The sequence below is a fragment of the Chelonus insularis genome, unplaced genomic scaffold (genome assembly GCF_013357705.1).
Source record: "Chelonus insularis isolate UGA/USDA-ARS -01 unplaced genomic scaffold, ASM1335770v1 contig_35_pilon, whole genome shotgun sequence".
NCBI lineage: Eukaryota > Metazoa > Arthropoda > Insecta > Hymenoptera > Braconidae > Chelonus > Chelonus insularis.
In genome coordinates, this window is record NW_023276524.1 from 606,813 (window position 1) to 633,271 (window position 26,459).

Below are 26,459 nucleotides of genomic sequence, written 5' to 3' on the forward strand. Positions count from 1 at the left end.
ATTAAGCAAGGCCAGTTTCGAATGGGCGCCGGTGCATTAACCTTTAAAGTCCGTCGTATCTGTTTTCATGAATGTATAAGTGAATAATGAATTTATCGGATTTTATAAGTTTTCTCAATGCAAGATATTTAAAAACAAATTAACAATAATATAAAAATATTGGCATGATGTTTTTTATGCTGCTTTTAATCAGTAGTTTAGTTATAATTATAACTAGTTGGAATCTATGGACATTATGGTCTAAAAGAAAATTTCGGGAAGAAAAACGAGTGTGTGTTGTTGTATTAGGGGACATTGGACGTAGCCCACGGATGCAATATCATTCATTATCATTAATGAAGCAAGGATATTTCGTGGATATTGTAGGATATTCTGGTTCTGAACCTTTAAGAGATTTGCAGAAGAGTTCATTTGTTAAAATTCATTATTTAAAACCTGTACCAGAATGGAATAATCGTACGTCTGTTGTTGATTTAGATTTTACAAAAAATAAATTACTTTTTAATAATAAACAATATTTTTCTTAAATTTTTACAGAAATGCCTCGTTTACTTTCATATGCTATAAAAACGATATGGCAATCTATCGATTTAATATGGACTTTGGTACGACAAGTCCAATCAACATATTTATTACTCCAAAATCCGCCAGCAATTCCAACCATTCCTGTTTGTTGGTTTTATTGTCGTTTTTTTAATACTCAATTAATAATAGACTGGCATAATTATGCATATTCCATTATGGCATTAGGAATAGGAAAAGACCATTTGCTAGTGAAAATTACAATGTTCATTGAGTCATTTTTTGGTGCAAGAGCTGACAAAAATCTGTGTGTTACTAATGCTATGAAGAATGATTTGAAAACACGATGGAATATCGAGTAATGTTGATTTATTTACAATGAAAGAAAATTCATTTTTTTTTCTTTTTCGTTTATATGAAATACGTTCTTATTATTTCAGAGCTAAAGTACTTTATGATAGACCTGCTAAAGAATTTCGTCCAATCGATTTAACAGAGAAACATAATTTATTTGTAAAATTAAGTGAAACCTATGAGGAGTTTGGTAATGGAGAAAAAGATACATCAATATTTACTGAAAGTTCTCATAATGGTGATATTAAATTAAGAAACCCTAGACCTGCATTAATTGTTTCAAGCACGAGTTGGACCGAGGATGAAGATTTTCTAGTTTTATTTACGGCTTTACATGGTAATAAAAATTGGTATCGTTCTCATTAATTTATTTTCTTCAATAAATTAATTAGGAAATTGGTTCGAACTTATTTTTTAGAGTATGAAACAGCATGTTGTTCAAAAACTTCAACATTGCCAGATTTGATTTGTGCTATCACTGGAAAAGGGCCTTTAAAAGATTTTTGGAATGCTATTGTTAAGTGTAAAAAATGGAAACATGTCAAAATTGTGACACCTTGGTTGTCGAATGAAGATTATCCTAAATTACTTGGTTAAACATTTTTTTCTTTATTTAATAATATTTACTTAATCTTTGGGATGAATATAAATAGAATTCTGTTTCAATTTTAGCAAGTGCGGATTTAGGTATAAGTCTTCATAAATCAACAAGTGGTTTAGATTTACCAATGAAAGTTGTAGATATGTTTGGCTGTGGTCTCCCGGTGTGTGCATATAATTACCCATGGTAAGTAAAATCATAAAGCCATTTCAATTAATTGCATAATTGATTGATAATATTATAATTATTACATCCAGTCTCAATGAGCTAGTGAAACATGAAGAAAATAGTTTAGTATTTTCCAATGATGGAGAATTATTTCAACAATTAAAAATATGGTTTACTAATTTTCCTAATAATGAGAAAGTAATGAAGAAAGATCAAGAATTTCGAGAACAGTTAAAAACATTCCAAAAATTACGTTGGGATAGCAATTGGTCAACTGTTGTTCTACCTTATTTTAATTAATCATTTTTTTTGCACATCAAAAATGCACTAAATGTAAGACATTTATTGTATGTCCATAACAATGCACTTTGCATTTCTATTTATAAATACGAAGATCATTTATTTTTTATTAAAATCTGTAATTTAAATGTTCATTTTTTTGTTTTTAAATTACATGCTTTTTTATACTATTTAATATATTAAATAATAATAACAATAATTATGAAGAGCCAGTTTAGTTTTCTTTTTTTTTTTAGTTTTTTTATTTAGCAAGTAAAAAATTAACAAATACACTTTTTGGATATAAAATTAATTCATATACAGCAGAAAATGTTCAATTTAAACCAAAAGACGTTCAATTTCTTGTTGAATGGCTTGAATTTGTGGTTTAAGTTGTGATCCTTCATTTACTGTAACTGAACAAGCTACCACAGGCCTGGATACTTGACAAGCTCTTCCTAAAGCTTGTTTACTTCTCACAAAAACGTATGGAACATTTTTATCTTCACAAAGAAGTGGTAAGTGCAACAAAATTTCTAATGGTTCAGCATCTGCAGCCATTACGATAAATTCTGATAATCCACGATTCAATGTTTTGGTAGCTTCATTAGCTCCTTTTTTCAACTGTTTGTAATTCATTGCTTGTTGTACCAAATTCAATATTTTGGCAGTCAAAGTGGCATCCGCTAAAGGATAGGCCTTTGGATTAACTTCATCAGTCTAGAAAAATTCAAATTAATACTTTATTATTAATCATATATCATTTATTACACTGATTATACGGATTGCAACCACGCGGTAATTTGAGTTTAGTGTCATAACAAACAAAATCGAATTTTTTTAATAGATTTTAGCAATTGAATCATTATAATAAAATATTATTAAATTTAGTATTTTTATTTATATAAACTATCAATTTTTTCATTCACTTTAATTTAATTTTATTGACACGTGATTACAATGCTGATTTTGGATATCATTAAATATTAAAAAATATTCATATTTATAATGAATATCTCGAGTAAAAATTAATTAAAAATCAATAATATTTATTATTAGAATCAATTCTTAGTATTTTATAATACAATTTAACAATGAAATCAATTTATTAAACAAAGCGTCTTAAAAACATAACCTCTATTGGACAAACAAAGTATACGAATTGATACAATTATGAAATAAACGACTGTGAACACTTACCATTTTGTTAAATTTATACTTGGATTTATTAGAAAACTGTTTATTTTATTTAAAAACCTCTCGGCGATTATTTAAACAAAAAATCGCTTCACTGAGGATCGTGTCCACAATATAAGAACGCAAGCAGCACGTTGAATGAATTCGCCACATAGATCAGTTAACCATAAATCCAACTTCGGATTCATTCGGGTGTAACTTCGGTTTACGACATCGCCACAATTACGACTTTCTCTTCATGTCTAAATCTTGAATAGTGCCGATGTCTATTCTTTCAGTAATTATATATATAAAAGAAAATATAATGACGCTCCAAAAATTATAAAAAAAATTAAATAAGGCCCAGCTTCAATATTTCGATATACACATATACACGTACATCATACACACACGTGGAAAATGACGATACACCTCTTTTGATCAGTTCAAAGTATATACTGCTTAAAATCTGAATATGATGAAATAAGAACAGTACCCTTTTCATTTTGCAAATAATTTTATTGAAAAGTTTATAAATTGTAATAATTCTATTGACATTCAGAGTGATTTCTTAAATGTTTGGATTTTTATCGTTCGAATTGATCAACAATACCTTCATTTATCATAAAATTATGAGTTGATCGTTCGTTTTGTTCAAAATTTTTACTGTTATATCTGTCAAATTAAAAATTACTAAATATTTATAGATTGATATGAATATATAGAATAACAAAAATGTTGTTGGCTTTTACGTCATGTAGAAGACATAAAATTGTTTTTCGTGCCCTTTTTTCATCTTCAATTTTACGGAAATCTCCCGATCAATTGTTAAAAAATGTTAATCACTCATCATATTTGTATAAAAATAAAAATTTTAAACTTTTCAATAGAATTAAAAGAATACAATTCATCAATTTACAATTCCATACAAGTCCACCACTCCGTATTCCACCTGGTTTAGCCCTTTTGATTCGACCTCTAACACGGATAACTGCTCTTGTTTTTGGGCGTTTGTTTAAACGATGGTGGGCAAAAAAAACACCAGAAGAAAGAGAAAAGCTTAAGAAATGGTTTACGTCGAGAAGACAAAAAATATATGGTTAATTATGAAAAATGATCAATAAATCTTTTTCAGTCTATCTAATTGTTTTTATTTAAATTTATTATTTTAGGAATTTTTGGAGCACTAATGTTTATGCTTACTATATTTTATACAATGAACATTGAAAAAGAACCGTTAACTGGTCGGTCTCGGTTTATAATTTTGAATCCAGATCAACAAAACGTCCTGGAAAAATTAACGTTCGATGTTGTATGTAAACAATTTGGTATTTATGCTTGAAAACAAATGAGTAATTCTACCAAGAATGATTAAAATTTGATTTCATTTGTTGTGTATACATAATGGTTTGAAATAATTTGAAATTATATTTTCATAGCATATAAATACGCATCGAGAGTTTATAGTTCCAGTAACTCATCCAGCGTATGTAAGACTGTCAAAAATAACTGACAGATTACTTAAAGCTAATCAAGATTTACCTCAAGTTCAACAAAGACAATGGACTCTAAGTGTTGTAAATTCAGAAGAAATGAATGCATATGTTTTACCGGTTTGTATTTATTCACTATCATTATAGTTTGAGATGATTTATTAAAATGCATACTATTTTCTAATAGGGTGGCAATATCTTTGTTTTTTTGGGAGCTTTAAAAATGACACAAAATGATGACCAATTAGCTATTATTTTAGCTCATGAAATCGCTCATGTTCTTTTACAACATCCTGTAAGTAAATAATCCATCAAAATTCTTTAGTAGTCAAGCTTTTACTGATGATAAACTTGTGTTATTCCTTTTTATATTTGTGTATTTTTCTTATAGATCGAACAAATATCAAGAAATTTTATACAAGATATATTATTAGCTGTTCCAATTACATTAGTATGGGCAATATTTCCTGATTTATTGGCTCTTATTTTACAAGCTGTAGGAATTAATATGCTAGATATTTTTCTCACACTACCATACAGCAGAAAATTAGAAACAGAGGCTGATGATATTGGGTTAATACTTGCAGCAAAAGCATGCTTTGACGTTCGAGAATCTGTCGTTTTTTGGAGACTTATGCAAAAACTTTCAGATTTAAATATAACGCCCAAAAATATTCCATGGTTATCCACACATCCAAACCATGAAGATCGAGAAAAACATTTAACAACGAAATTACCTGAAGCTCTTGAGATAAGAACTAAATCTGGAGTAAGTATTAGAATTTATTAATTACATATTATAATTGGCCTTTTTATAATAAGAATAATATTCTTAGTAATAACAAAAAAGTTTTAGAATTGAAACATTTTTTTTGTTAAATTCCAACTTTTCAGATATATCTCATTCTTTTGTTATTTACTTATTCATTATCTTACCTAAAGCAAAAAATTCTTTTAACAGTGATATCCCTGCTTGAATATTTGGATTAAAAATAGAATTTGATCATCAATTTCTCACTTCTTTGAACATTGGAATTTTTCAATAAAAAATCTTCCTGTTCTAATAAAATTATTATTCTATTTACAATTTTTGATTTATTTATAGTGTCCAAGTATAAACAGGACTACTTCTTCATGGTTCTTCAATTTACTATCCAGTACAAATCGTAGAGCTTAATTTCAAATGCAATAAATAATTTAATGATTCGACACAAAGTAAATCAAAAAATCGTTATCGATAAAATTCTATTATTCGACTATGATTTTTGGGTTACTTGAGGTCAATAATATTCTATGAAAACGGAACTTCCTGAAATGATGGATATTTATGTAATTTAATATAAGGATTTCAAGTGTATTGTAAATGTGTTCATATTATTTTACTAAATAACACTTATTTTATCATTTGGATTAGAGCAGATTAGATATAATATATCAGATATAATTTTTGATCGGATATTTTTTATTAGTGTAAGCCCATTTAATTTTTCATTTTACTTTTAACAATTCATCAAACATGACAATATTAATAGCTCTTTCATACTAGATTATTTGATTTTGAATAAATTATAATAAATTGCACACAATGTATATTTAATCGCACTTTTATTATCATCCAACTTTAAATATAAAACGTTTATGTTTATATTTTATAATAAAAATAAACTAATTATAAAAATTTTACTCCAACATAGTCTTCATGACAATGATGGTGAAATATTTACTTCAAAAGGTTTATGTTTACTAATATTATGTGAATTAGAGTCAAGATTTTCTAGAAATCTTTCTTCTCGTTGTTGTACAATAGGAGCTGTACTCGGTGTATGACGATCCGATACACAGCCTTCCAAGTAAGAACCAATAATTCCAATAATACCAGCGAATGGAAGTGTTACATACGGTACGTATCGTCTTAAGGTACTCATTAATATTGGCCACATTTTGTGACGATTTATTTAATCCATAAAGTTATGAAATAACCTATAAGTCTAATATGTTTGCAGAAATTATTGGTACGAAACAAAATAAAAAATCCTTATCATCATATGAGCCAACTTACCAATCAATTTGTATAGTTCAACTGACATCCTTTGTTATAGAAAACTATCAGTCTTTTCTATTTTTTATATATGACTTTATTTTTATGTATACAACATAAGCTTCATTTCTACCAAATTTATGGTTGAATGGACAGCTGCGCTTTACTCGAATTTCAATTGAATGCTTCAAATGAAAAGCTCAAATAAGCAACACATAACATAAAAATACACATTCTACTAAAACAGAGAGTCTCCCTCTACTGTATTTTATATAAAGTACGCAAATATTAGTTGATTAATTAAATTAAATGTACCTATTTTTTATAAAAAATATACAATTATTCTTATTCTTTACATTGTTTATGAATTTCAATTTGAAGAAGTTCTAAAACTCATTCTAGAGAGACATGATTAAATGTACAAATATTTACGTGGATTCAAACGGTTTAATTATTTTACTTAGAAATAAAAATACTTTTTTACATACCTGTATAAAAAGTTTTACTCATCTCAAATAGAAAAGTGAACTCTTTTCGGAGTTACATTAAAAAAAATTTCGCTATTTATTTTTTTTGCCGATTTCGACTGATTATTAATTATAATTATCGATTATTTTCAACAATTTCTTGACTTCAAAAAATATGTTACTCTCCAACTGACTCTATTTCCAGATGAAATAAATGAAAAACTTTAAATTTTTCAAGACTAGTTGGGTCACATAAACTAGCAACATTAAAAGCACAACAACAATTCTATTAATATTTATTATATTGATTTTTTTTTCAAAATTAAATTTTCTTCAATTCTAGAATTTATATTACGAAATTACTAAAAAAATTCATATTGACTATAATTGAAAATTAAATTTCAAAGTATTTTTCATTATATATGTAAGACAAATATTCAATTAACTTAATTATACTTAATGTTTTTATAACTTCAAAAATAAATCGAAATGAAATTTTTATATTTTCAAACATTACGATATCCACCAAGCATGCTTATTTTTCCTCTACGATTACTGTTTCTTGAATACAAAATTTTAGTTCTGTTAGTGTTAACTTAGTATCCATTGATGTGAGCTAAAATAAAAAATATTTGTTTTTAAAAAATAGTATAACTAATATATACATAGTATTCTGAAGCAAATTTTTTGGTGATTTTCATTATAATTAAAAAAAAATTTCTCGCACTTGAAAATATTTAATAGAATATCTTTATATACAGATATATTTGAATATACTTACATCGCGACGAGGCCAGCTAGACAAAACTTTGTATTCTTCAGTGGGGTAACCCTCAACCGTCAAAAAATTAAGAAGAATTTCGAGTGGAGTGTCAGAATAGAATCTTCGTTCTAAAAATTTACTTCCTGGTAATCGTACTTTTATCTTCACTATATTACTTCTAGATTCTGTATCGGGTTCCGGTGGTAAACTCAACTCTATAGCTTGTCTATGAGCTTCTTTTTTAGCTTCCCTGGCCAATCTATCATTTTCTGCTTGTTCTTTTTGTTGGCGTTCTAATTCTTGTTGAACCAATTTAGCTTCTTCTTTAGCTCTAAAAGTTTCCATTTATTAATTTACATGAAATAATGTGTTACGTTAAAATAAATTCATATACCTGTCAGCTGCTAAACTTTCTTGATATGCACGATCTTGTTCTTGTTTTACTCTTTCACGTGCCTTTCGCTCTTCTTCAGCATCCATATCAACACGTTTTTGTTCCTACAAATATTTGTGAAAACATGATGTATTCAAAATCACCATTTAATATTAAAACATTTCCTTACTTGAAACACATCTACTGCATGAATTAAATTAGTTAATAGTTCATTAACTCCGATATTTCCATGTACAACTGTGAAAATTTCGGTTGTGGATTTGGATCTCATAAAAATAATTAATACAGGTAATGTATCAATATCAATATTTCGGATGGTTTCAGAACCAACTAAACCTAAAGAGTGAACTGCCGATGACAAAAATCTAACATAATAAATATCTAATATTATGCCATGAACGATTAATAAACATTTTTGAAGAATGTATTACAGTTATGCTATAATGAAATATAAAACTTTGAGTTTCAACTAATTGTTTGTCATATGATGATTTGATGTTTGTTTCAAATTAATATTTATTTTTTGAATTTGTATTTTTTTAGAATTTTAATTACTGTTGTTTACTTGTTAAATTGAAATATGATAGAATGCATTTACATTGAATTATTATAAAAAAAATGTTCTTTTCAATAATGATTTGTATGTTTATATTGTTATCAACATATTTTCTGTAATACATCCTTGAAATAAAAAAGGATATAAATTTTATTACTTCTGCTTGTTACTTTCAAAAGTCAAATCCCAACCCCATATAATAAAATTAGCAGAAAGAAGTTGTAAAACTGTTTCACATCCTAATAATTGTGTACAAAATACATTCGTTAGAACACTATTATCATGATGTAAATATACAGCCAAAAGTTTTCTCTGAAAATATATAAAAATTATAAATATTTAAAAAAAAAGTAGTACTGCTTTAAACCATTTCTGTATTCATTAATAATAGATAATCTACCTCCCGAGGTGGTTTTAAACATGATTCTCGAACCGCTTCATCAAATGTACCAGTGAAAAATTCTGGATGGACAGGGCCATATCGTTTTTCAAACTGTTCCGAAAAATGAAGAGTGCCAACTGTTTCATCTTCAACATTATCAGGCACTAAATAAAATATGAATAATAAAAAGTTAGCATAAACAAGATTACAAATCTTAAATATCAAAAGAAAATTAATTGCGTACTTAAATGTTGAGGCTTTGTAGATCGTACAGGGTCAATAAATATATCATCTTCAATTATAAATGATTCTTGAGCATCTTCAAAGTCTTCAGTATCATCTATTTCATTACCGGAACTATCACTTTCTACTGTAAAAGTCTAAAATTTATTCATAATTAATACAAATAAAATATAAGAAGTGGGTATGTTTGCAATAAAGTTCATAACTTTTTACCTTTTCTTTTTTATCTTTACACACCATTTGTGATACAGATAAATCATGTTCTGGATATGAAATACCACTTTGGGCAAGTATTGTTCTATCATCTTTTACGGTACTTGGCCAACCACTCCATTTTTGATTTCTCACAGGAATATCTATTAATGAATAAATACCTGTTTTAACCTCAAGTACTGTATGTGTTCCAGAAAATTGTAATTTATATGATTTGTTATTAGTCTCATCGTAAATATTTAAAGTATATGTACGAGTGAGTCGATCTGATAAGCATACTCTGTAAAAAAATATGTATCAAAATGAAAGAATTCTATTATTGTTCATCATCTTACCTTTCCGAGCTAGAGTCACCAGGCTCACTTTTTTTGCATAAATTTAACTTATTTTCTTGTGGTAAATTTAGTGATTTTAAAATTACTGAATTATTGATAGGTTCTCGATGCCAACCGTAAAGTTTTTGTTGACATGAACCTACATTTGTTCTTTCAGATATTGTATCTTTTAAATCACCTAAAAATAAATAAAGAAATAATAAACAATTTCATGAATCTTTCAATGATTTTTTTTTATTCAACTTACTTATCGTGCATAACTCAGAGATGTCAATTTTGTATATTTGATCTAAATAATTAATGAAGAAAGTTAAAATTCTTGGTGTAGGTGAATTTTTAATAGTACTGGTACCAGGTTTAACATTGTCACTGCTGTAAGGCTGAGAGTTTTTTAATTTGTTATTAATACTTTGAGAAGAATATTTAATAACTGATGCTCCTTCTATAACTTCTACCATTTCAATATCAGGATTTGTTTCAGATGGTAGTTGCTGAGTATCATGGTGCATAACCGTATTCAGAGCTGCCTATAAATATTTTAATTTAAATTAATCTACTCCTGATTATACTGAATTTAATCAATCAATAATAAATATGAACCAATAAATCCCAATTATTTCGTTCAAGATGTTCAATTGCTTCGCCTACATCATCAATACCACTGCATGCCTGTGAAAACAGGAATAATAATTTTTTTGAATATTTGCTTCCAAAATATTGTTATTTAAAGACAAAAAGATAAATTGTAACTTGTCACTCCAAATGAGAGGAACAACTTGTTACACAAGTAATTTTCTTACCTGAAAATCAGCTAAAGTTACTTCACGATTTTCCGACATCGTGTTGAAACTTCAAGTCATTCGCTTTGAATGGTAGCTTTTTTTACAATTTGTATATTTTTTACGTAAGTCAGATAAATCAGTGTAAACTAAATACTTTTTTGCTTTTTTTGCACCATTTATTAGTTAATTAAAACAAATGAATCTTGCTAAAAAAATGGACTCATTAAAATTTATTATACACTAAATAAAATTACTTAAGATCATTATAATTATAAGATAGGAAAGTAAAGATAAAATAACGGCAAGAAAACGTTGAAAATTGTATTACTTGTCTATGATGCATCATGTTTATTATAAACTGTTCTCTAAGTTATTATTGTTCAATTGGAACTGTTAATACATGAATGCGTAACATTTAAATTGAAATTATATTTGATGATAATTCATAAACAATCTATAAGTAATAGAAAAACTAACTTAAATACCGTTAAATCAAATATATAAAGCCCGTAGAAAAACTGAATTCATATGTACAGTTTCTTTGCGTGTGTTATCTCGAAAATGGCGGAATGATGTACTAATCAATTAGAGGCGAGCAATTATGCAAAAATACTCATTAAAATTTTTTTATATTTTTAATCTGTTATAAGAACACAACTTGGTAATTTAAAGTTTAATAGATAGATCCATACAAATAATATACTATAGTCACACTGAAAAAAGAATGACTCAGGCGGCTTTCTTCTAACTTGGAGTAGACAAACTGACGATTATGGTGAACTGTCTTCTGATTTTTCGTTTACTAGTAGCAGAAATTCGAAATAATTATTAAGGATAGTGGCTATATTAATAACAATGAGAATGTGATATAAAATATAGGCGTTCTGCCCAGAAATGATTGTTTCCTCTCACTTATGCACCGGGTTTATGCACCAATTTAATGTGCGGGAATATTCAAAAATGGAATTTACTTAATTAAACCAAGATTTTTCTTTTACAATAATAATTACAATTTATTTTATACATGAAGATTTAAAACAACTAAAAGCAATTCATGACATTCCAAATCTGAGTATAATTTATTATTATGGAAATTAAATCAAAACAATTAGGCTGTATTTGAGTTTTTGTTTTCTTTGAATAGACTATCTATTAAACAAAATGTATTTTGGTTATTTCAAAAGAATATTTTTGATCATTTCATTTGAAATTTTCATTATAAATTATTTCAACCTATTAACAGGCTATTTTCGAGCAAAATATGCTACTTTTATAAAAATATTTTATTAAAAAAATATCTAAATCATTGTTAATCAATTATGTACATTTAAAAATTAGCTATAACTTAATTTTTTTTTAAATATCTTAAAGATCGTTGAAGAAAAGATCAATAAAAGATGAAATCGAATATAAAAAAATATACATAAATAAAAAGAAAATTGAATTAAAGATTTAGGGATATGAACAAATGTAATTATTTTAACTACGTTTTTTATTAACTATCGAAAACTTGGTGTAGTTCTCAGATACAAATAATCGACTTTTATGTTTTTCAAAGAGGTAATGTATTCTAAAAGTTTTTATGGAAACATAATTGTCACACCAAGCTTTTGATCTTTTAAACAAAGCAGGTAATAAAACCAGATTTGCATATTACAGAACTATTCAAAATGACCTTATTATTTCTCTTTCAAATATCATATAAATCACATATCCCTACTATAGATTAAACGGCGTGAGGAGAGTATTTCTTTGGCTCATTTGATATGTTTACACCTGTTAATGTACATAAATCAAGAAATATTTTTTTTTTTTTAAATAACTATTTTATTTGATTTCTCATAAGTATAAAGAAGCCGCAAAAACGATGTCTCGTTTCAATATTTTTATAGCTTCACTAAATTTATTTTCTAAATCTGTATTCCCAATATTTTTTGCAGCTTGGCTTAATTGTCGTAAAATTTCTTCTAAACGACGCATACATCGAATAATAGAACCTAAAAATTTCAAAGATATTAATACAATTAATATATAGTCGAATTAGAGAAAAAGTTAACTTTTTTCAAACTTTTATTATAATATCAATAATGATTTACCTTCGTAAATATCCGTCATTTTACATATTTGTAAGAAACTAGCCCCTTTACACCAAGAATAAACTACATCCATCAAATATGGTTTAAACTTCTCAACATAAGAATCTTCATCAAGCTCTAAATTGGCTTCTAATGATATCTTAGCAATTTTTCGAGCTAAGTCTTGCATTTGTTTTAAAGGTCCATTCAACTCAGAAACTAATTTTGGCATTTCATTTGATTTTTCATCACACACAAAACAACTTAATAAAGCAGTCATTTGTGGAACATTTAATTCTCTAAATAATCCATTAAAAATCATTTCGGTCAATAGTAATTCATCAGCTCCATTTAATTCACATGCTACACGTCCTTTTAGTTCTATGACATCTGCACCTGTGCAATATGCCAATCTTCGTAACACTCGTTTTCGAGATTTAAGTTCATCCATTTTTAATATAGACTTCGCTTTTTTTAGATCTGATTTAGCTTGTTTTAATTGAATTCCTGTTTCTTCTTTATTTAAAAATATATTGTATAATTCCTTTAGATTTGGATCTTGATGAAATGAATGAGTGAATAGCCTTTCTTCTAAATTTTTTATTTGATTAACAATATCTTTGAATTCAGCTTCTTCAATTTTCATATCTGTAACAGGATTAAGCAATGGTGGACCGTCTGGAAAACGTTTTTTAACTTCTTGAATCGTTTTTAAAACGCTTTTTCGATTGTCTAGAGGACGTAAATCTTTAGGGTAGTAAATTCTTAGTGAACTGATTTGATAAATAAGTGTATGTAATACAGGCACAACTTCAATTTCACCATCTTCATCGTTATGACAAGCAGTAGGAGCATTTTCAGTTGATTGCTTCGAAATATGAAGTAATACATCAACTATCACAGCACTATTTTCTTTAGGATGTTTTGAATTTTTTTTTTTAAAGTTGACGATTATTCCCCAATCAAAACAGTCATTCTCGTTTTTTATCTTAACTAATCTTCCTGGTTGTAAAAATGGTATAAGATATTCTGGTTTTGTTAAATAATTACGATACTCTACTCCTAGTCTATCAAGTTGCTGTCGGATTTCATGGTAAGAGGCTATACAATCATAATTGTCTATATGAATAGAATCAAATGATTGTTGAAGTTCTTTTACTTTATTATATAGAATGGGAATAGTTGCCTGATTTTGAAATTGATAAAAACTTCTTTCTAACATGTATTCTGGATTAATTTCTTCCACTCTTAAAAGATTAAGAACCATGTTATATGTTAAATGGAAAGCTGAATTAATTGGATCCGCTTTTCCTTGAATTATTTCTTTGCCTACAGAAGGACTTACTTTTTCATCAATCATTAAAATAACAATACCCTTTTCATCTAATCCTCTTCTACCAGCACGTCCAGACATTTGTATATATTCACCAGATGTGATCCACCTGAAATCTTTACCATCAAATTTTCTTGGAGTAGTAAATAATACAGTTCTAGCAGGCATATTCAAACCCATTGCGAATGTTTCCGTTGCAAATAATGCTTTTATTAAACCTTCACTGAATAATATTTCGACAGTTTCTTTTAAAATAGGAAGTAACCCACCATGATGAATGCCAATACCTCTTTTCAATAAAGGAAGAACATTTTCTACTTGTGGTAACTTCCGATCTTCTTCACTCAACACATCCATAGCATTTTTGAAGACTTCATCAATAAGTTGTTTTTCTTGGGAAGTATTAAAATCAAGTTGAGCCATTTGCATAGCGTATATTTCGCAGTCTTTTTTTGAAAAACTGAATATTATAACTGGTGCAAAATTTCTTTCCATTATCATTTTAACAATTTTAAAAATATTTGATTGTGAGGGAACCGTTCCACGGATGCCACCTTTACGTCCTTTCATATCACCTTTCGCACTATCCCCTTGTTGTTGTAGGTAAATCATAGCTCTGTTAAAATTGTCTTCTTTAAAAACACCATCTTCATTAACAACTAAATGAATACCGTCACCACCGGCAGGGAATATGTAATGTTGTAATGGTGTAGGTCTATAATCAGTATAAACAACATGACATGGTTGATGATGTAAATGAGCGACCCATTCGACAAACTGACGAGCATTCGGAATTGTAGCAGACAAAAAAACATAATGAACATTATCTGGAAGTAATATCAGAGTCTCTTCCCAAACAACTCCTCGTTCTTTATCTCGCATGTAATGAATTTCATCAAAAATTACCCAACCAACTTCTCGCATTACCTCTGAACCTCTGTATAACATATTTCTTAATATTTCTGTTGTCATAATTAATACACTTGCTGTTGGATTGATGGTAACATCTCCAGTAATTAATCCTACATCTTTGAATTCTTCAAAAAATTCACGATATTTTTGATTACTCAAAGCTTTTATAGGCGTTGTGTAGATAACTCTTTGTTTGTTTCTGAGTGAACACGCAATGGCATATCTGTTCAATTACACGTTGAAATAATATTAAAATCTAAATATCATCGACAAGCGTGTCAGCAGAAAGAAAAAAATAATACTTACTCAGCAACTACTGTTTTTCCAGCTGAAGTATGCGCTGATACTAAAACAGACTGATTGTTTTCAATACATAAAATAGCTTCCTTTTGAAATGGATCTAAAACGAACTTGTATGCCTTTGCAGGCTGTGTTATTTTGTTATCTAAAGGTACATATTCATGATTTGGCGGAACAGCTACTTCATGAGTACATGATTCAATTGTTTCAATCTTATGAATTTTTATTTGAGTAATTAATTCATCTAGGCTGAAAAATAAAATTTTTCAATGATTAAATAGAAAACCATACGTTCAATATACAATCATTTCATACTTAATGTCATCCAAAATTGCATTGGTTTTTTGTTTTTTATATACATTATCGATGTTTTCTTCGCAGAGACGTTTTGAATTAAGTTGGAGATCAATCAATCTGTAAAAATCATATTACCATAAATTAATAAAATTAATATTGATAATGGATATGTATATTGATGGGAATAATAATAAAAAAATCAGAATAATTCAAAACTTTGTAATATTTGTAATAACAACTATTCAACCTTAGAAAGATAACTTGAGTTAATTTTACTCCCACGCTACTAAAATTAAAACTGAATATCAGTATTTTTCATTATGAACTCACCTAATCTGTCTTCAAATTAAAATCATTAATCAATTTCCAGTGAATTCTCAAGTCTTTTATATATAACTTATACTGAAGGAAACATTCTTATTTGTTGAAATCATATTTTTCTAAAGTTTTCTTATTTTGAGGTTAATTATAAAACTTTGACAAAGTTTGAGTATGAGCAATCATTGATATTTAATAATTTATGTAACTAACAATACTATCGAAAACGAAATTTTGTAATTTAATATTTTAATTAAATTTTTAATATTTAAAGAATAAGAAAAAGAAACTAGCTTTACCTCTCATGTGATGTATCTTCAGAAAACTCTTTTGGAGTTGTCACGTTTTCTGTATTTTTATCGTCAGTTTGATCAAATGCATTGAAAACATCTATTTCAAAATCTGCCATTTTTTATCCAATTTATTGAAATCATTCGAATAAAAAAAATATTCGATATTATTATTAAAAATATGTTTATCTTTGATATTTGTGTATCAAGAATTCTATTGTAAACTAAGAAGAAAAAAGCACCTCGAAAAATACAATTGACCTCGGCGTATATATGTATAGTTAAAACCCAATGTAGTCAAACTATAGTAGTTTGTCCCCACTCTCGTAAGTATTATTTGAATAATAGCCGCTGATATGGCTAAATAAACATTGTCAAAGTTATGAAAAGAATAATTTAAGAGAGAATCTTTTTAAAAAAAGAAAGTTTACATAAAATACTAAAAAATAGTAAGTAATTAATGTTTGCTTTGATAACTTTTTTTACGTGTATAATAATTCAAAATAATGGAGTTAATCAACAATATGATCTTGTAGAGACTTGTAAAGAGATCATGTCAAGTTTATTGTTTTGCACCTGACAATATTTGACGTTTTTATTAAAGAAAGGCTTGAAGATATTTGTTTGACAAAAAATCTTTTATATGTTATTAAAAAATTAAAACTTTTGACTTTTGCAGTAGAGTCTTATGTTACTACACTGGTTCCCATGGATCGTCTGAGGACATTACCAGAATCTGTGATCAGACAATGCAAACAAGGTACTCTGAAATTAAAGAACTCTATAATTCGATAATTTACATCTGATTCTATTATAAAAATATAATATAAAATTTGAAAGTTATTCTATTAAGTTCAAATTTTTCAGCAAAAGAATCATTACCACTTTATGAACTCTTAGAATGGGATCGGTTATAGGTATAGTAACATTATACTGCATTATTCTATAATAAATTACGTCTATTATAATTTTATTTAGCTTATTCTAATCTCTGACCTCTTGTCAAATGCTTTTAGGTCTCTATTTTTATCTAACTTTATAAAAAATGTTTCAGAGACAGAGAAATTCAAATGAGAATCAGTTCCCTATACAATGGGGAAATAACAATAAACCAATAAGAGGAACAAGGAAAAGGAGAAAGAAAATTGAGGACACTGAAGAAAAAGAGTTAAAGAAGTTACGAGTGGAGAATGTTTTTTCTCATTTAAATTCTATCTCATTGAACAATGATTGTAACACTTCACAAATCATACTCATCAATCCTGCTATACTTGTCGGATTGTTGTTGGTTTCATTTTTTCTATATAATAAATAAAAAAAAGACACTTTTGTCTTTACGAATCAATTATAATTTATATTTAATAATATATTTTTAATTATTGAATTATTCATAAATAAATAATAATACTTTTTTTTTTAATTGTGGCCAGATAATAATGATGCTCTTAAAAATAATAAAAGTTTACTAATAATTGTGAACGTGGTAATGTCAATTTTACTTTTTATTATTTTATCTACAATTACATTTTTAATAATGTAATAAATAATAATAAACGTTTATTTAATTCACCACACTGCGACTCACTTCTTTTTCATTACCACAACCACATAGGACATCAATAATAGTAAAGGAATAATAATTTAATATTATTCTTCAATATCCTAGGATTAACAAAATTAGATGTTCAATGATCTTTGTAGACTAATATAGTCGAACTAAGAAAAGAGTTCTTCAGTTGCTTCAATGCTTTCGGACTCCCCACTACTGATTTTCTACCCCTTCTACCATGTTTTTTACTACTGCGCATGCGTACAAGAACACATGAAGAGCATCTAAGGAACTCTCTTCTCAGTCCGGCTATACTAGATTATGATAGTAATACTAACCTAGTAATGCTTTGTTGCGTCATCACTTATCTGTGAATTGCTTCGGAATTATACAACCGCGCTTATGGTGGCTGTTAACGGAACTTCGAGTTATTTGTTATCTATAGATAGTATATAGTACATGACTTGTAACTGAAGAATATTGAGTTGTATTGTTGTTGAACAGAATTGATAGATCTATAGACGTCAGAAGCACGTCTTATTGTAAATTTTGATTTTTTTGGAGTAAAGTATGTATTTATTACTCAGTGAGGGTAAAATGTCCAATAATGATCTCATCAATAACATAAAAATATAAAAACTTTGTTTTTACAAATAATTTTCAATTGAAAACTATGAATTAGTTTTCAAAGATAACACTGAATTAGAAACAATATATATCATAATTTTCTCTAAAAACAAACATCAATGTTTCTATTACAATAAAAACTGCAAAAAATAAGGTAAGTAATGGATTTTGGAGTACTTACGTTAATGATTTTAAAGCAATTAACTATATTCATATTATATTAAGGATATTTCAATTATACGAAGATATAATTTATTAACGACTCATAGCATCAACTTATAATATAATAATTTGTATTATAGTATATCAAATTTTTATAATTTCTAAATTTATGTACTATTTTCAATAAGATATCAGCATTAAAAATATTTTTATTCCAAATCGTTTAAAAAATCAGAATTTTTACATATTACGTTGTAAATATTTAAAAAGTTATAAGTGAAATGGTGAATTTCCTTAAAATGAACAAGTTGAAAATATTTTGTTTTTATTCAAGCTAATAGTATGTTAATTTAAAACATTGATGTACTTGATCTGAGATTCAAACTGATCAGTGTTACTACTTTTTTGATCATTTTCAATTCTTTGATTCCAATTAATTTTTTAAATAATGTATTTGTACATTGAATGTAAATGAATGTATTGAATTTTGCTAAGCATTTAAAAAAGTTTATAGTACAATTATTTTAGAAGAACCAAATCTGATTTTTTAATTTTTTACAGGATTGAGAAATGGAAGAGTATTCACGAGCAATATTGAGAGTTGCTGTAGCTCAAATATGTCAAACAATTGGTTGGCATTCAGTTAACTTAACTCCTTTAGAATTTATGATTGATTTACTACAAGAATATATTCAGCATGTTTCTCATTTTTCACATCAGTTTTCAGAAACGCGTAAGTTTATATTTTTTTTAAAGTCTTCATTTGACATGTTTAATCGAAATCGAAAAAACTAGATAGAGTATGTTTAAGTTAAATAATTATTCACTCGTATTATGTATTAATATTCCCTCATTATTTACATTATTTACAGTGGGCCGTACAGAGGTTAATCTTGATGATGTTGGATTTTCTTTTCAAGTGATGAATATTAATTTATCAGAATTGTTAGAATATGTTAGAAATGTTGAGTCTGTTCCATGTGCGTTGAAAATACCAAAACTCCCGATTTTTCGAGAGAATCATTTAAATTTTTTGAAACCTGGTAGTAATGAAGTTGTGACTAGAGCAGTTCATATACCGGAGCATTTACCCCCTATGCTCTTTAAAAATGGAGGTATATTATACAAACCGACATTATCAACACAATCAAACCATCGAATAATTATCAAACAAAAATTAATTCTTGACTTTCAGGTGTACTTGCAATAGAAAATAATCGTTTGAGTCAAAGCGAATATTTGGATCAGTCGCAACTAGAAGAATCTGATGAAAATCCAATTAATTCTGTACTTGCTCAGTTACCTACAGAACTGGTTTTTAAGCGGCCACATGATCCTTCAAGTGACAGTTATAATATAAATAAACGGATTAAAATGATTGATGATAGTAGACCTTTACGTGAAATTCATAGTGTTATGATGACTACTTCTGGATTTCTATCACCTGCTCGTGAAGGAAAACTTCCAGAATCACGTACTCCAGTACAAGCTCGCAACACTTCACCACCTGCAGATTCAGATGTGATCATTTGTGATTCTAAAAGTGATAAAAAAATTAGAAAGAATGTGAAAAAAAATATAGATGACAAAAAATTCGACAAAGAAAATAAAAAGAAAAACCGTGAAAAAGAGTTGATTAAATTCGAAAATGTGTTTGATAAAAAAGTAAATAAAAAATTGGGAGGATCAAAGGAATTAATAAAATCTGAAACTTTGAAACCTGTTACATCAGTTACACTTGATCCTTTCATGTCTACTAGTTTATCAACTGCACAAACATTTAGCAGTAAAGAAGATCCTGCTACAAAATTAGTGAAAAACTTATCTCCTAAAAGAAAAAATTTACACGTTTTATCGGATACATCTCGAGAAATAGACAATAATGTTGGAAAATTACCTGTTGAACCAGATAAGCAGAAAATAAATATCTTAAAAAAAATTTCAAAACCTAGAGAAGAAAAATTAATTGATCATCCAGAAAGTAATAAAATGAAAAACTCACATGAAATTTCTTCAGACTTATCAAATATTGATGTTGATAAAAATATTCAAGAAAAGCGATATGAAGAAGAAAATGCTAATACTCCACAAACACCTGATGTTAATGTTTTTGGAGATATTGAATTAGTCGAATTTCAAAGTCCTTCGTCAGATGTGTATTTGTTCGACGATATATCTTCACCAGGTACCCCGAGTACACCTAAAACGCCTGAAATGAGTGTACCGGGAATTACAGAACAGAAAAAGAAAAGGAAAGATAGAAATAATAAAAAAAAGGAAAATATTAAACATCTTAATTCTCGTGAAATTCACAAGGTAATTTTATTGTTTAATAATTTACTGTACTTTGAACAAAAGATAGAAAAGATTGCCTGAAAATAATTATTTTTTTCAGAACAAAACAAATGATGCTGTCAGTTCAGAAATGTTGGAACGACCTAAGACACCAGAAGCTGTAGAAAATATACTGCAAAAAGATTCAAGCGCTCCAACAGTATTACCTTTTCCATTTTTTTCACCTTTTCCTCCAACGCCTGGTCTTATTCCACCTCCTATCAATCATCCTATGTTTCAACGATTTCCACTTCCGTCAAGTCGAAATCATTCTACTTTATCATTAATGAATCAAAATCCATCTCCTTTATCACCATTTTTGCCTTCAAATGAAAGAGCTGATAATTTTTCTGGACCAAAATTAAAATCTTCTAATTGTGAACCATCTATTTCAACTCAAAACAAGCAATCAATTGATTCTTTTGAAGAATCAATCAAAATGAATACAGAAAAAATTAACACAATGGATACAAATGATTCATTCTTGCCAAAGAATATAGAATCGCTAGTTGATCATAACAATTTATTCTTATCGAATACATCATCGTCATCTGTAACATCTGATAAAATGAAACTTGACAAAATTGAAAAGGTATAATTGCGATTATTATAATATTTTTTTTAAAAAGTTGTCTTGATATTCATTTTATTCTAGAAATAATGAAATTTAGGTAAATCTAAAAATTCGTAGCGTTATTTTTTTATAACTGAACAAATATTGCTTATTCGTTTTTTTATCATTGATTTTAAACAAAAAACAGGCATACAATATCTGTGAAGTTTAGACATGTATATGAATATTTTTTATAATAGATTTATTATCACTAAGTTATTGATATCTGAAATAATATTGTGAATTTTTAGAGTTAAAACAATAGCTATTCATTATAATGATATTTTATTTACGGTAATTTTTTGTTTTTGCAAGAATTTGTATTAACAAATATTTATGCATGTGTATATTTGTTTTTTAGAAATCGAAGAAACATAAAATAGAGAAAAAAGATAAATTTAAGAAGAAGAAAGATAAAAAAGAAAAGCATAAAGACAAAACTGAAAAAACGAAAGAGAAGAGAGAAAAGTTGGAAAGAATCAAAGAGAAAAAAGAACGGAAAGACAAAAAGAAAGAAAAAGATGTAAGTATTGTACATTATAATGAAGTATTTAATATCTTATGAGTTTTTTGTAATATCTCTTTTTTTCCAGAAGCAGAATAAAATGATTGAAATTTTACCGAGGATAACATTCAAACTCGGAAGTTCTTCAAAATCGTCTCCACCTGAAAATCCACCCATGAAAAAAATGTGAGTGAATAATTTATTCTAATTTATTATGTAGAGAATGAGCGTTTTGTTATCTTATAACAGTTGTATATTTTTAACTAGAAAATGACGGCCATAGGTCTTAGTTCTATCTATACTGCAATTTGTTGTTTTTTTTATTTTTATTATTTTATATTTTATGTAGCGATAAATTATAAAATGTCTACTTTTACTTATTGATGATTTTGCAAATTTTGTTTTTATCTTCAATTTGTTTCAGTACAATAAAACCTCTTCCCAAAAAACTGGAAGAAATGACTAGAAGAGAATCCAGTCCAGAGTTAGCCAAAATATCTGCCTTAATTACCAGACCGCCGAAACAAAAAAATTATAGTAAGTAGTATCTAATTTCTTTTATTGTACTGATGATTGTAGTGAGGATATACAAATCACTAACTGCCTGAATTTGAACAAAATTTTTTTACGAATATCATTTCTTGATTTTTAACACGAATTGTACATATTTCAGCTTATTATATATTTTAAATTATAATTCAGTCTAATAATAATTTTAAATACTTTTAAAACGATTTAATTTTTCATATTATTAAATTTATATATAATCAAAAATGAGTACGTATGTTTTTTAATGGACAATTACCTTTGAGCTTGAGATTAATGTCTCAGAACTTATTTATTGTGAAAATTTCTATCTTGGCTTAGTTTGTTAATTAGGCGATTTTCTATAAATTTATATTTTACTTTCTGCATTTCCGACACTCACTCTTAACTCTGAAACTATTAATTAGAAAAAAATAAAGAGAGTTGTATGTTTTACATATTTAATTACTATCTCAAACGGCGTGTCTTGTATTGTTAATGCGATAAAAACAAAAATCCTATTTTCACCTTCTAAATACTTGAATAGTGGTGGGAGCAATATCTCTCAAAGGTCAAAAATATAGAATTTTAATTATGTTTAGAATCTTGATAAATCATAAAGTATTTGAGAATCTCATACTTTTACAAGGTAAATGTTCTTGTTATATTGGGTTAGAATAGGAAAACGAAGGTTACAATGCATCTTAGGTATTAAATAAAATTATTTTTATAATCAGGATGAATATAGTGTAAGTGAAAAATGTGATAACATTAATTAATTAATTAAAATTTTTAATATGATGGAAAACGCTATTTTTTAGAATAATACACATAAATTAACCAAGTTTGTATTTTTATTTTATTTGAATGTCAAGAATCACAATTGAAAATGGGTCCGGGCATACTTTGTGCCCTAATGACGAATTTTTCATTTTCATTAATCGTTTATTTCTACAAAGTGTATTTTTTGTTACAATTTTAAATTTAAATTGTTAAGAAATCAAAATCATGAACAATACGTAATTGTTCAAAGTTAAATTACGATTGCATATTGACTGGACTACATATAGTCATCAACAATAATATTTTCTCAATATCGATTTAATTTTTAACAATTCTGATCATTTAATAAGTAGAATCTCTTTCAAATATCTTTTTAAGTTATTTTACAATCTTTTCGTTATTAAAATAAACAACTGTACTGAATTTATTTAAATTCCTTCCAGATTTTTTTCATTGTATTATTTTTCAAATGAAATCTTTCAAGTCAATATCAATAAATAAAAATTTTTGATATTGTGTTTGAAGTTTTTTTTACTAAGGGAATAAAGAGTTTCAGATTTTCTTGTTATTTTGACTTTTTCTAGTAATATCTGATACACATCATTCAGATGATTCTGGATCATTCCAAATTTTAAAAATTAAAATTTTCATAATTGTTATTCACATTTAGTGTACGATTATCTGGTTACTTATAAGCTTGTTGTTTCTGGATTATAAATGATTTTACAAATTTTGGCTGAAGTCTAGTTTTGTGAGTTTTCGACTGGTTTTCTCAAAAATTTTCAAATGCGATTCTATTTGTTTTAACACTATAAAAGTATAGTATGAAGTTTATTACAAAATCATAGAAGTTGCTATGATAAATAATCGATGCACTTAACTTAGCCATAAATAACACAATAATTTAACGAAAATTATATATAATATGAAGGTGACCTTGTTCGCTAATTTAGCGTAACTTCTCGTAATTGCTAGACTGGGTACTATTGAACTGGATTATCTAGAATAAATGAATATATATATACTCCTATGATTAATTTATTTAACTTGAATATTTTTACAATGTTTAATTATTATTTTCAGAAATCAAAACTGAACAAACGACAAAAAAGAGTGATGGAAAAGAAGAACGAGATGTTGCGGACAGAAATCCATATAATGTAGTTTCGACTGTTGTGGTAATTTCTTTTTGCTTGCTAAAATATTTTTAGTTGTTTTAAATAATAAAATCAAATGTACTTTACTAAATCTCCAAGAAAAATTCGAGTCTTGATAGCTCTTTTCAAATAATCAGGGCAAAAGAAAAAAATTAAATGGACTGGTAAATCTTGCATATTGGTACTGGTTAATCATATAAGTTTTAAGTTGATGTCAGTATGTGAATATAAATGTACACTACTCATTTTCATATTATCTACAATTTTTGTCTGAAACATTTTTCGATATCTGTTATAGTTTTCGTTAAAAAAGGGCTTTTGGAGCAATTTTACCCCTTTTTAACTTTGACGCTGAGTTTGCAACCCCCTAAAAACTTCCCTATCCCTACTGAAATCTAGCATGCCTAGGAATATTCCAGCCAAGTTTGACCGAGGTTGAAAAATTGCCATTTCAGGTCTCACTTGACTGGACTAACAATAAGGGATCAAGCTATAACTTACATTAGTTACAAATTTTAAAATTTAAAAAAAAAAACTGAGAAATTCATAAATTTTATAGAATTACTTCGCCTGTCTGTAAAATTATTGTAATTTTAAATGTTACTTAATACGGTATTTTTATTATAATTGCTCAATTCTATTATAGCAGGGTTGAATTATACATAATTAATAATAGTAAATAATATTAAAAACAGGGGATTGATGAATTGATAGATAATTATTTTTTATTCCACAGGATCAAAGTGGTCATCAGGTGTGGATTTGTCCTGCATGTGGAAATCAAGATGATGGATCTCCTATGATTGGATGCGATGATTGTGATGCCTGGTATCATTGGTAAATATCTATCTTTTTTATTCTTTTGTCAGATATTTAGCATCTTTATTTTGAAATCTTTATCTCATAATTTTTTTTAATTTTCGTATTCAGTACTCTTTTACATACTTCCCAATTATAGTACATTTTTGCAAAAATAGCTTGGGGTGAATAAACGCAATTCATACAGATTTTTTTTCCATCAGTATCCTAGATGAATAGAAAAATTATTTACAGCGATAATTAACTTTCCTAAATCCTAAATGTTGAGATATCTTCATATTTCAAGGTTCCTAGAGTTGAATGCAAAAGTTTTTAAGTGAACGTCTGTGTGTATGTGTATGTTCTTACATGCCTTTGAAATTTTTTTTCGTCTCGATTATTTTGAGATTGCATTCGACGTACAATTACGCAATTTAAAATTGATTAGGTTGTCAGCAAAATCCGTTAATTTATTTTTTTGCAGAATCAAAAAATGAAAAAAAAGAGGGAAAAAATCTTTAGTACCATGAGTGATATTTCGTATCTGGGAAATTTAAAAAACATAAAAGACAATATCAGAACGAATTTTAACATTAATTGCTGTTAACTAATGAACAGTACATATTATAATACATTTAATCTTAAAATAATTTTCTATGAACATTACAGGGTATGCGTTGGCATGCAAGTTCCACCCGCTACTAATGAAGATTGGTATTGCCGTTTATGCATTGCAAAAAAGCAAGAACTCCACCACGATCGAAAAAAACGAAAGCGTCGTAAAAAAGTAAAGGTTACTGATTGATTGAAGAAAAATAAAAGAGTTTAAAAAAAATTATTTTTACTGAAGATGTTTTTTTGTAATGTCGAAATAAATGGTGTAATCTTAGATATTATCATAAATAATATATAATATATCATTAATAAAAAACGATAATGAAGCAAAATTTACATCTTATTTTTATTAATAAATATTCGGAAGAATAATAATTTCTTTAATAAAAACTTTTTTGTGATGTAACTGCAGAAATCTTTCCTGAAATATTTATCTTCCGGTTATTTAAAAATTTGACTTATATTATTAGTTCTACCCAGGTTAAAGCGCCAAGAAAGGA

At 27.2% G+C, this 26,459-nt stretch overlaps 7 protein-coding genes and 1 long non-coding RNA gene across 15 annotated transcripts; 4 read left to right on the forward strand and 4 right to left on the reverse strand.

Moving 5' to 3' along the window:
- The first annotated feature begins 86 nt into the window (after window positions 1-86).
- Alg1 (ALG1, chitobiosyldiphosphodolichol beta-mannosyltransferase) lies at window positions 87-2,035 on the forward strand. Its single transcript, XM_035083582.1, has 6 exons — window positions 87-456; window positions 538-880; window positions 963-1,213; window positions 1,295-1,468; window positions 1,549-1,663; window positions 1,735-2,035. The coding sequence occupies exons 1-6, from the start codon at window positions 165-167 to the stop codon at window positions 1,943-1,945; spliced, it is 1,386 nt and encodes a 461-aa protein (XP_034939473.1). The 5' UTR covers window positions 87-164; the 3' UTR covers window positions 1,946-2,035.
- A 134-nt stretch (window positions 2,036-2,169) lies between these two features.
- hoip (NHP2-like protein 1 hoip) lies at window positions 2,170-3,380 on the reverse strand. Its single transcript, XM_035083591.1, has 2 exons — window positions 3,125-3,380; window positions 2,170-2,644 (listed from the first exon to the last, which is right to left on the reverse strand). Exons 1-2 carry the CDS (start codon window positions 3,125-3,127, stop codon window positions 2,264-2,266), a joined length of 384 nt encoding a protein of 127 aa, XP_034939482.1. The 5' UTR covers window positions 3,128-3,380; the 3' UTR covers window positions 2,170-2,263.
- Window positions 3,260-6,191, forward strand: LOC118067044 (metalloendopeptidase OMA1, mitochondrial-like). The gene is made up of 8 exons (XM_035083572.1): window positions 3,260-3,315; window positions 3,468-3,551; window positions 3,991-4,199; window positions 4,273-4,412; window positions 4,540-4,713; window positions 4,781-4,888; window positions 4,985-5,362; window positions 5,699-6,191. Exons 1-8 carry the CDS (start codon window positions 3,260-3,262, stop codon window positions 5,768-5,770), a joined length of 1,221 nt encoding a protein of 406 aa, XP_034939463.1. The 3' UTR covers window positions 5,771-6,191.
- LOC118067059 (small integral membrane protein 12) lies at window positions 6,182-7,507 on the reverse strand. 2 transcript variants are annotated; one of them, XM_035083593.1, is made up of 2 exons: window positions 6,653-7,507; window positions 6,182-6,573 (listed from the first exon to the last, which is right to left on the reverse strand). In XM_035083593.1, the coding sequence occupies exon 2, from the start codon at window positions 6,531-6,533 to the stop codon at window positions 6,291-6,293; it is 243 nt and encodes an 80-aa protein (XP_034939484.1). In that variant the 5' UTR covers window positions 6,534-6,573; window positions 6,653-7,507; the 3' UTR covers window positions 6,182-6,290. The 2 variants fall into 2 exon arrangements, with proteins under 2 accessions (XP_034939484.1, XP_034939483.1); XM_035083592.1 differs by having other exon boundaries at window positions 6,182-6,581; window positions 6,653-7,044.
- Window positions 7,508-7,582: 75 nt separating this feature from the next.
- casp (Fas associated factor casp) lies at window positions 7,583-11,535 on the reverse strand. Of its 6 annotated transcripts, none has more exons than XM_035083587.1 (13): window positions 11,252-11,535; window positions 10,785-10,968; window positions 10,585-10,653; window positions 10,232-10,511; window positions 9,985-10,162; window positions 9,650-9,929; window positions 9,438-9,573; window positions 9,212-9,357; window positions 8,969-9,123; window positions 8,425-8,620; window positions 8,256-8,359; window positions 7,880-8,192; window positions 7,583-7,714 (listed from the first exon to the last, which is right to left on the reverse strand). In XM_035083587.1, the coding sequence occupies exons 2-13, from the start codon at window positions 10,821-10,823 to the stop codon at window positions 7,634-7,636; spliced, it is 1,977 nt and encodes a 658-aa protein (XP_034939478.1). In that variant the 5' UTR covers window positions 10,824-10,968; window positions 11,252-11,535; the 3' UTR covers window positions 7,583-7,633. The 6 variants fall into 6 exon arrangements, with proteins under 6 accessions (XP_034939478.1, XP_034939481.1, XP_034939475.1 ...); XM_035083590.1 differs by having other exon boundaries at window positions 10,232-10,507; window positions 10,785-10,972; XM_035083584.1 differs by having other exon boundaries at window positions 10,785-10,972.
- A 1,034-nt stretch (window positions 11,536-12,569) lies between these two features.
- Mtr4 (exosome RNA helicase Mtr4) lies at window positions 12,570-16,552 on the reverse strand. Its single transcript, XM_035083552.1, has 5 exons — window positions 16,301-16,552; window positions 15,702-15,800; window positions 15,393-15,635; window positions 12,863-15,309; window positions 12,570-12,763 (listed from the first exon to the last, which is right to left on the reverse strand). Exons 1-5 carry the CDS (start codon window positions 16,408-16,410, stop codon window positions 12,606-12,608), a joined length of 3,057 nt encoding a protein of 1,018 aa, XP_034939443.1. The 5' UTR covers window positions 16,411-16,552; the 3' UTR covers window positions 12,570-12,605.
- Window positions 16,553-16,601: 49 nt separating this feature from the next.
- LOC118067035 (uncharacterized) lies at window positions 16,602-17,551 on the forward strand. Its single transcript, XR_004690312.1, has 4 exons — window positions 16,602-16,740; window positions 16,971-17,051; window positions 17,159-17,208; window positions 17,346-17,551. It is a non-coding gene; the product is annotated as an uncharacterized lncRNA (long non-coding RNA).
- A 780-nt stretch (window positions 17,552-18,331) lies between these two features.
- Window positions 18,332-26,233, forward strand: Taf3 (TBP-associated factor 3). Of its 2 annotated transcripts, none has more exons than XM_035083553.1 (11): window positions 18,332-18,621; window positions 19,191-19,362; window positions 19,502-19,744; window positions 19,825-20,945; window positions 21,025-21,555; window positions 21,938-22,099; window positions 22,170-22,267; window positions 22,506-22,618; window positions 24,473-24,567; window positions 25,283-25,383; window positions 26,014-26,233. In XM_035083553.1, exons 2-11 carry the CDS (start codon window positions 19,200-19,202, stop codon window positions 26,147-26,149), a joined length of 2,763 nt encoding a protein of 920 aa, XP_034939444.1. In that variant the 5' UTR covers window positions 18,332-18,621; window positions 19,191-19,199; the 3' UTR covers window positions 26,150-26,233. The 2 variants fall into 2 exon arrangements, with proteins under 2 accessions (XP_034939444.1, XP_034939445.1); XM_035083554.1 differs by having other exon boundaries at window positions 22,173-22,267.
- Window positions 26,234-26,459: the final 226 nt, after the last annotated feature.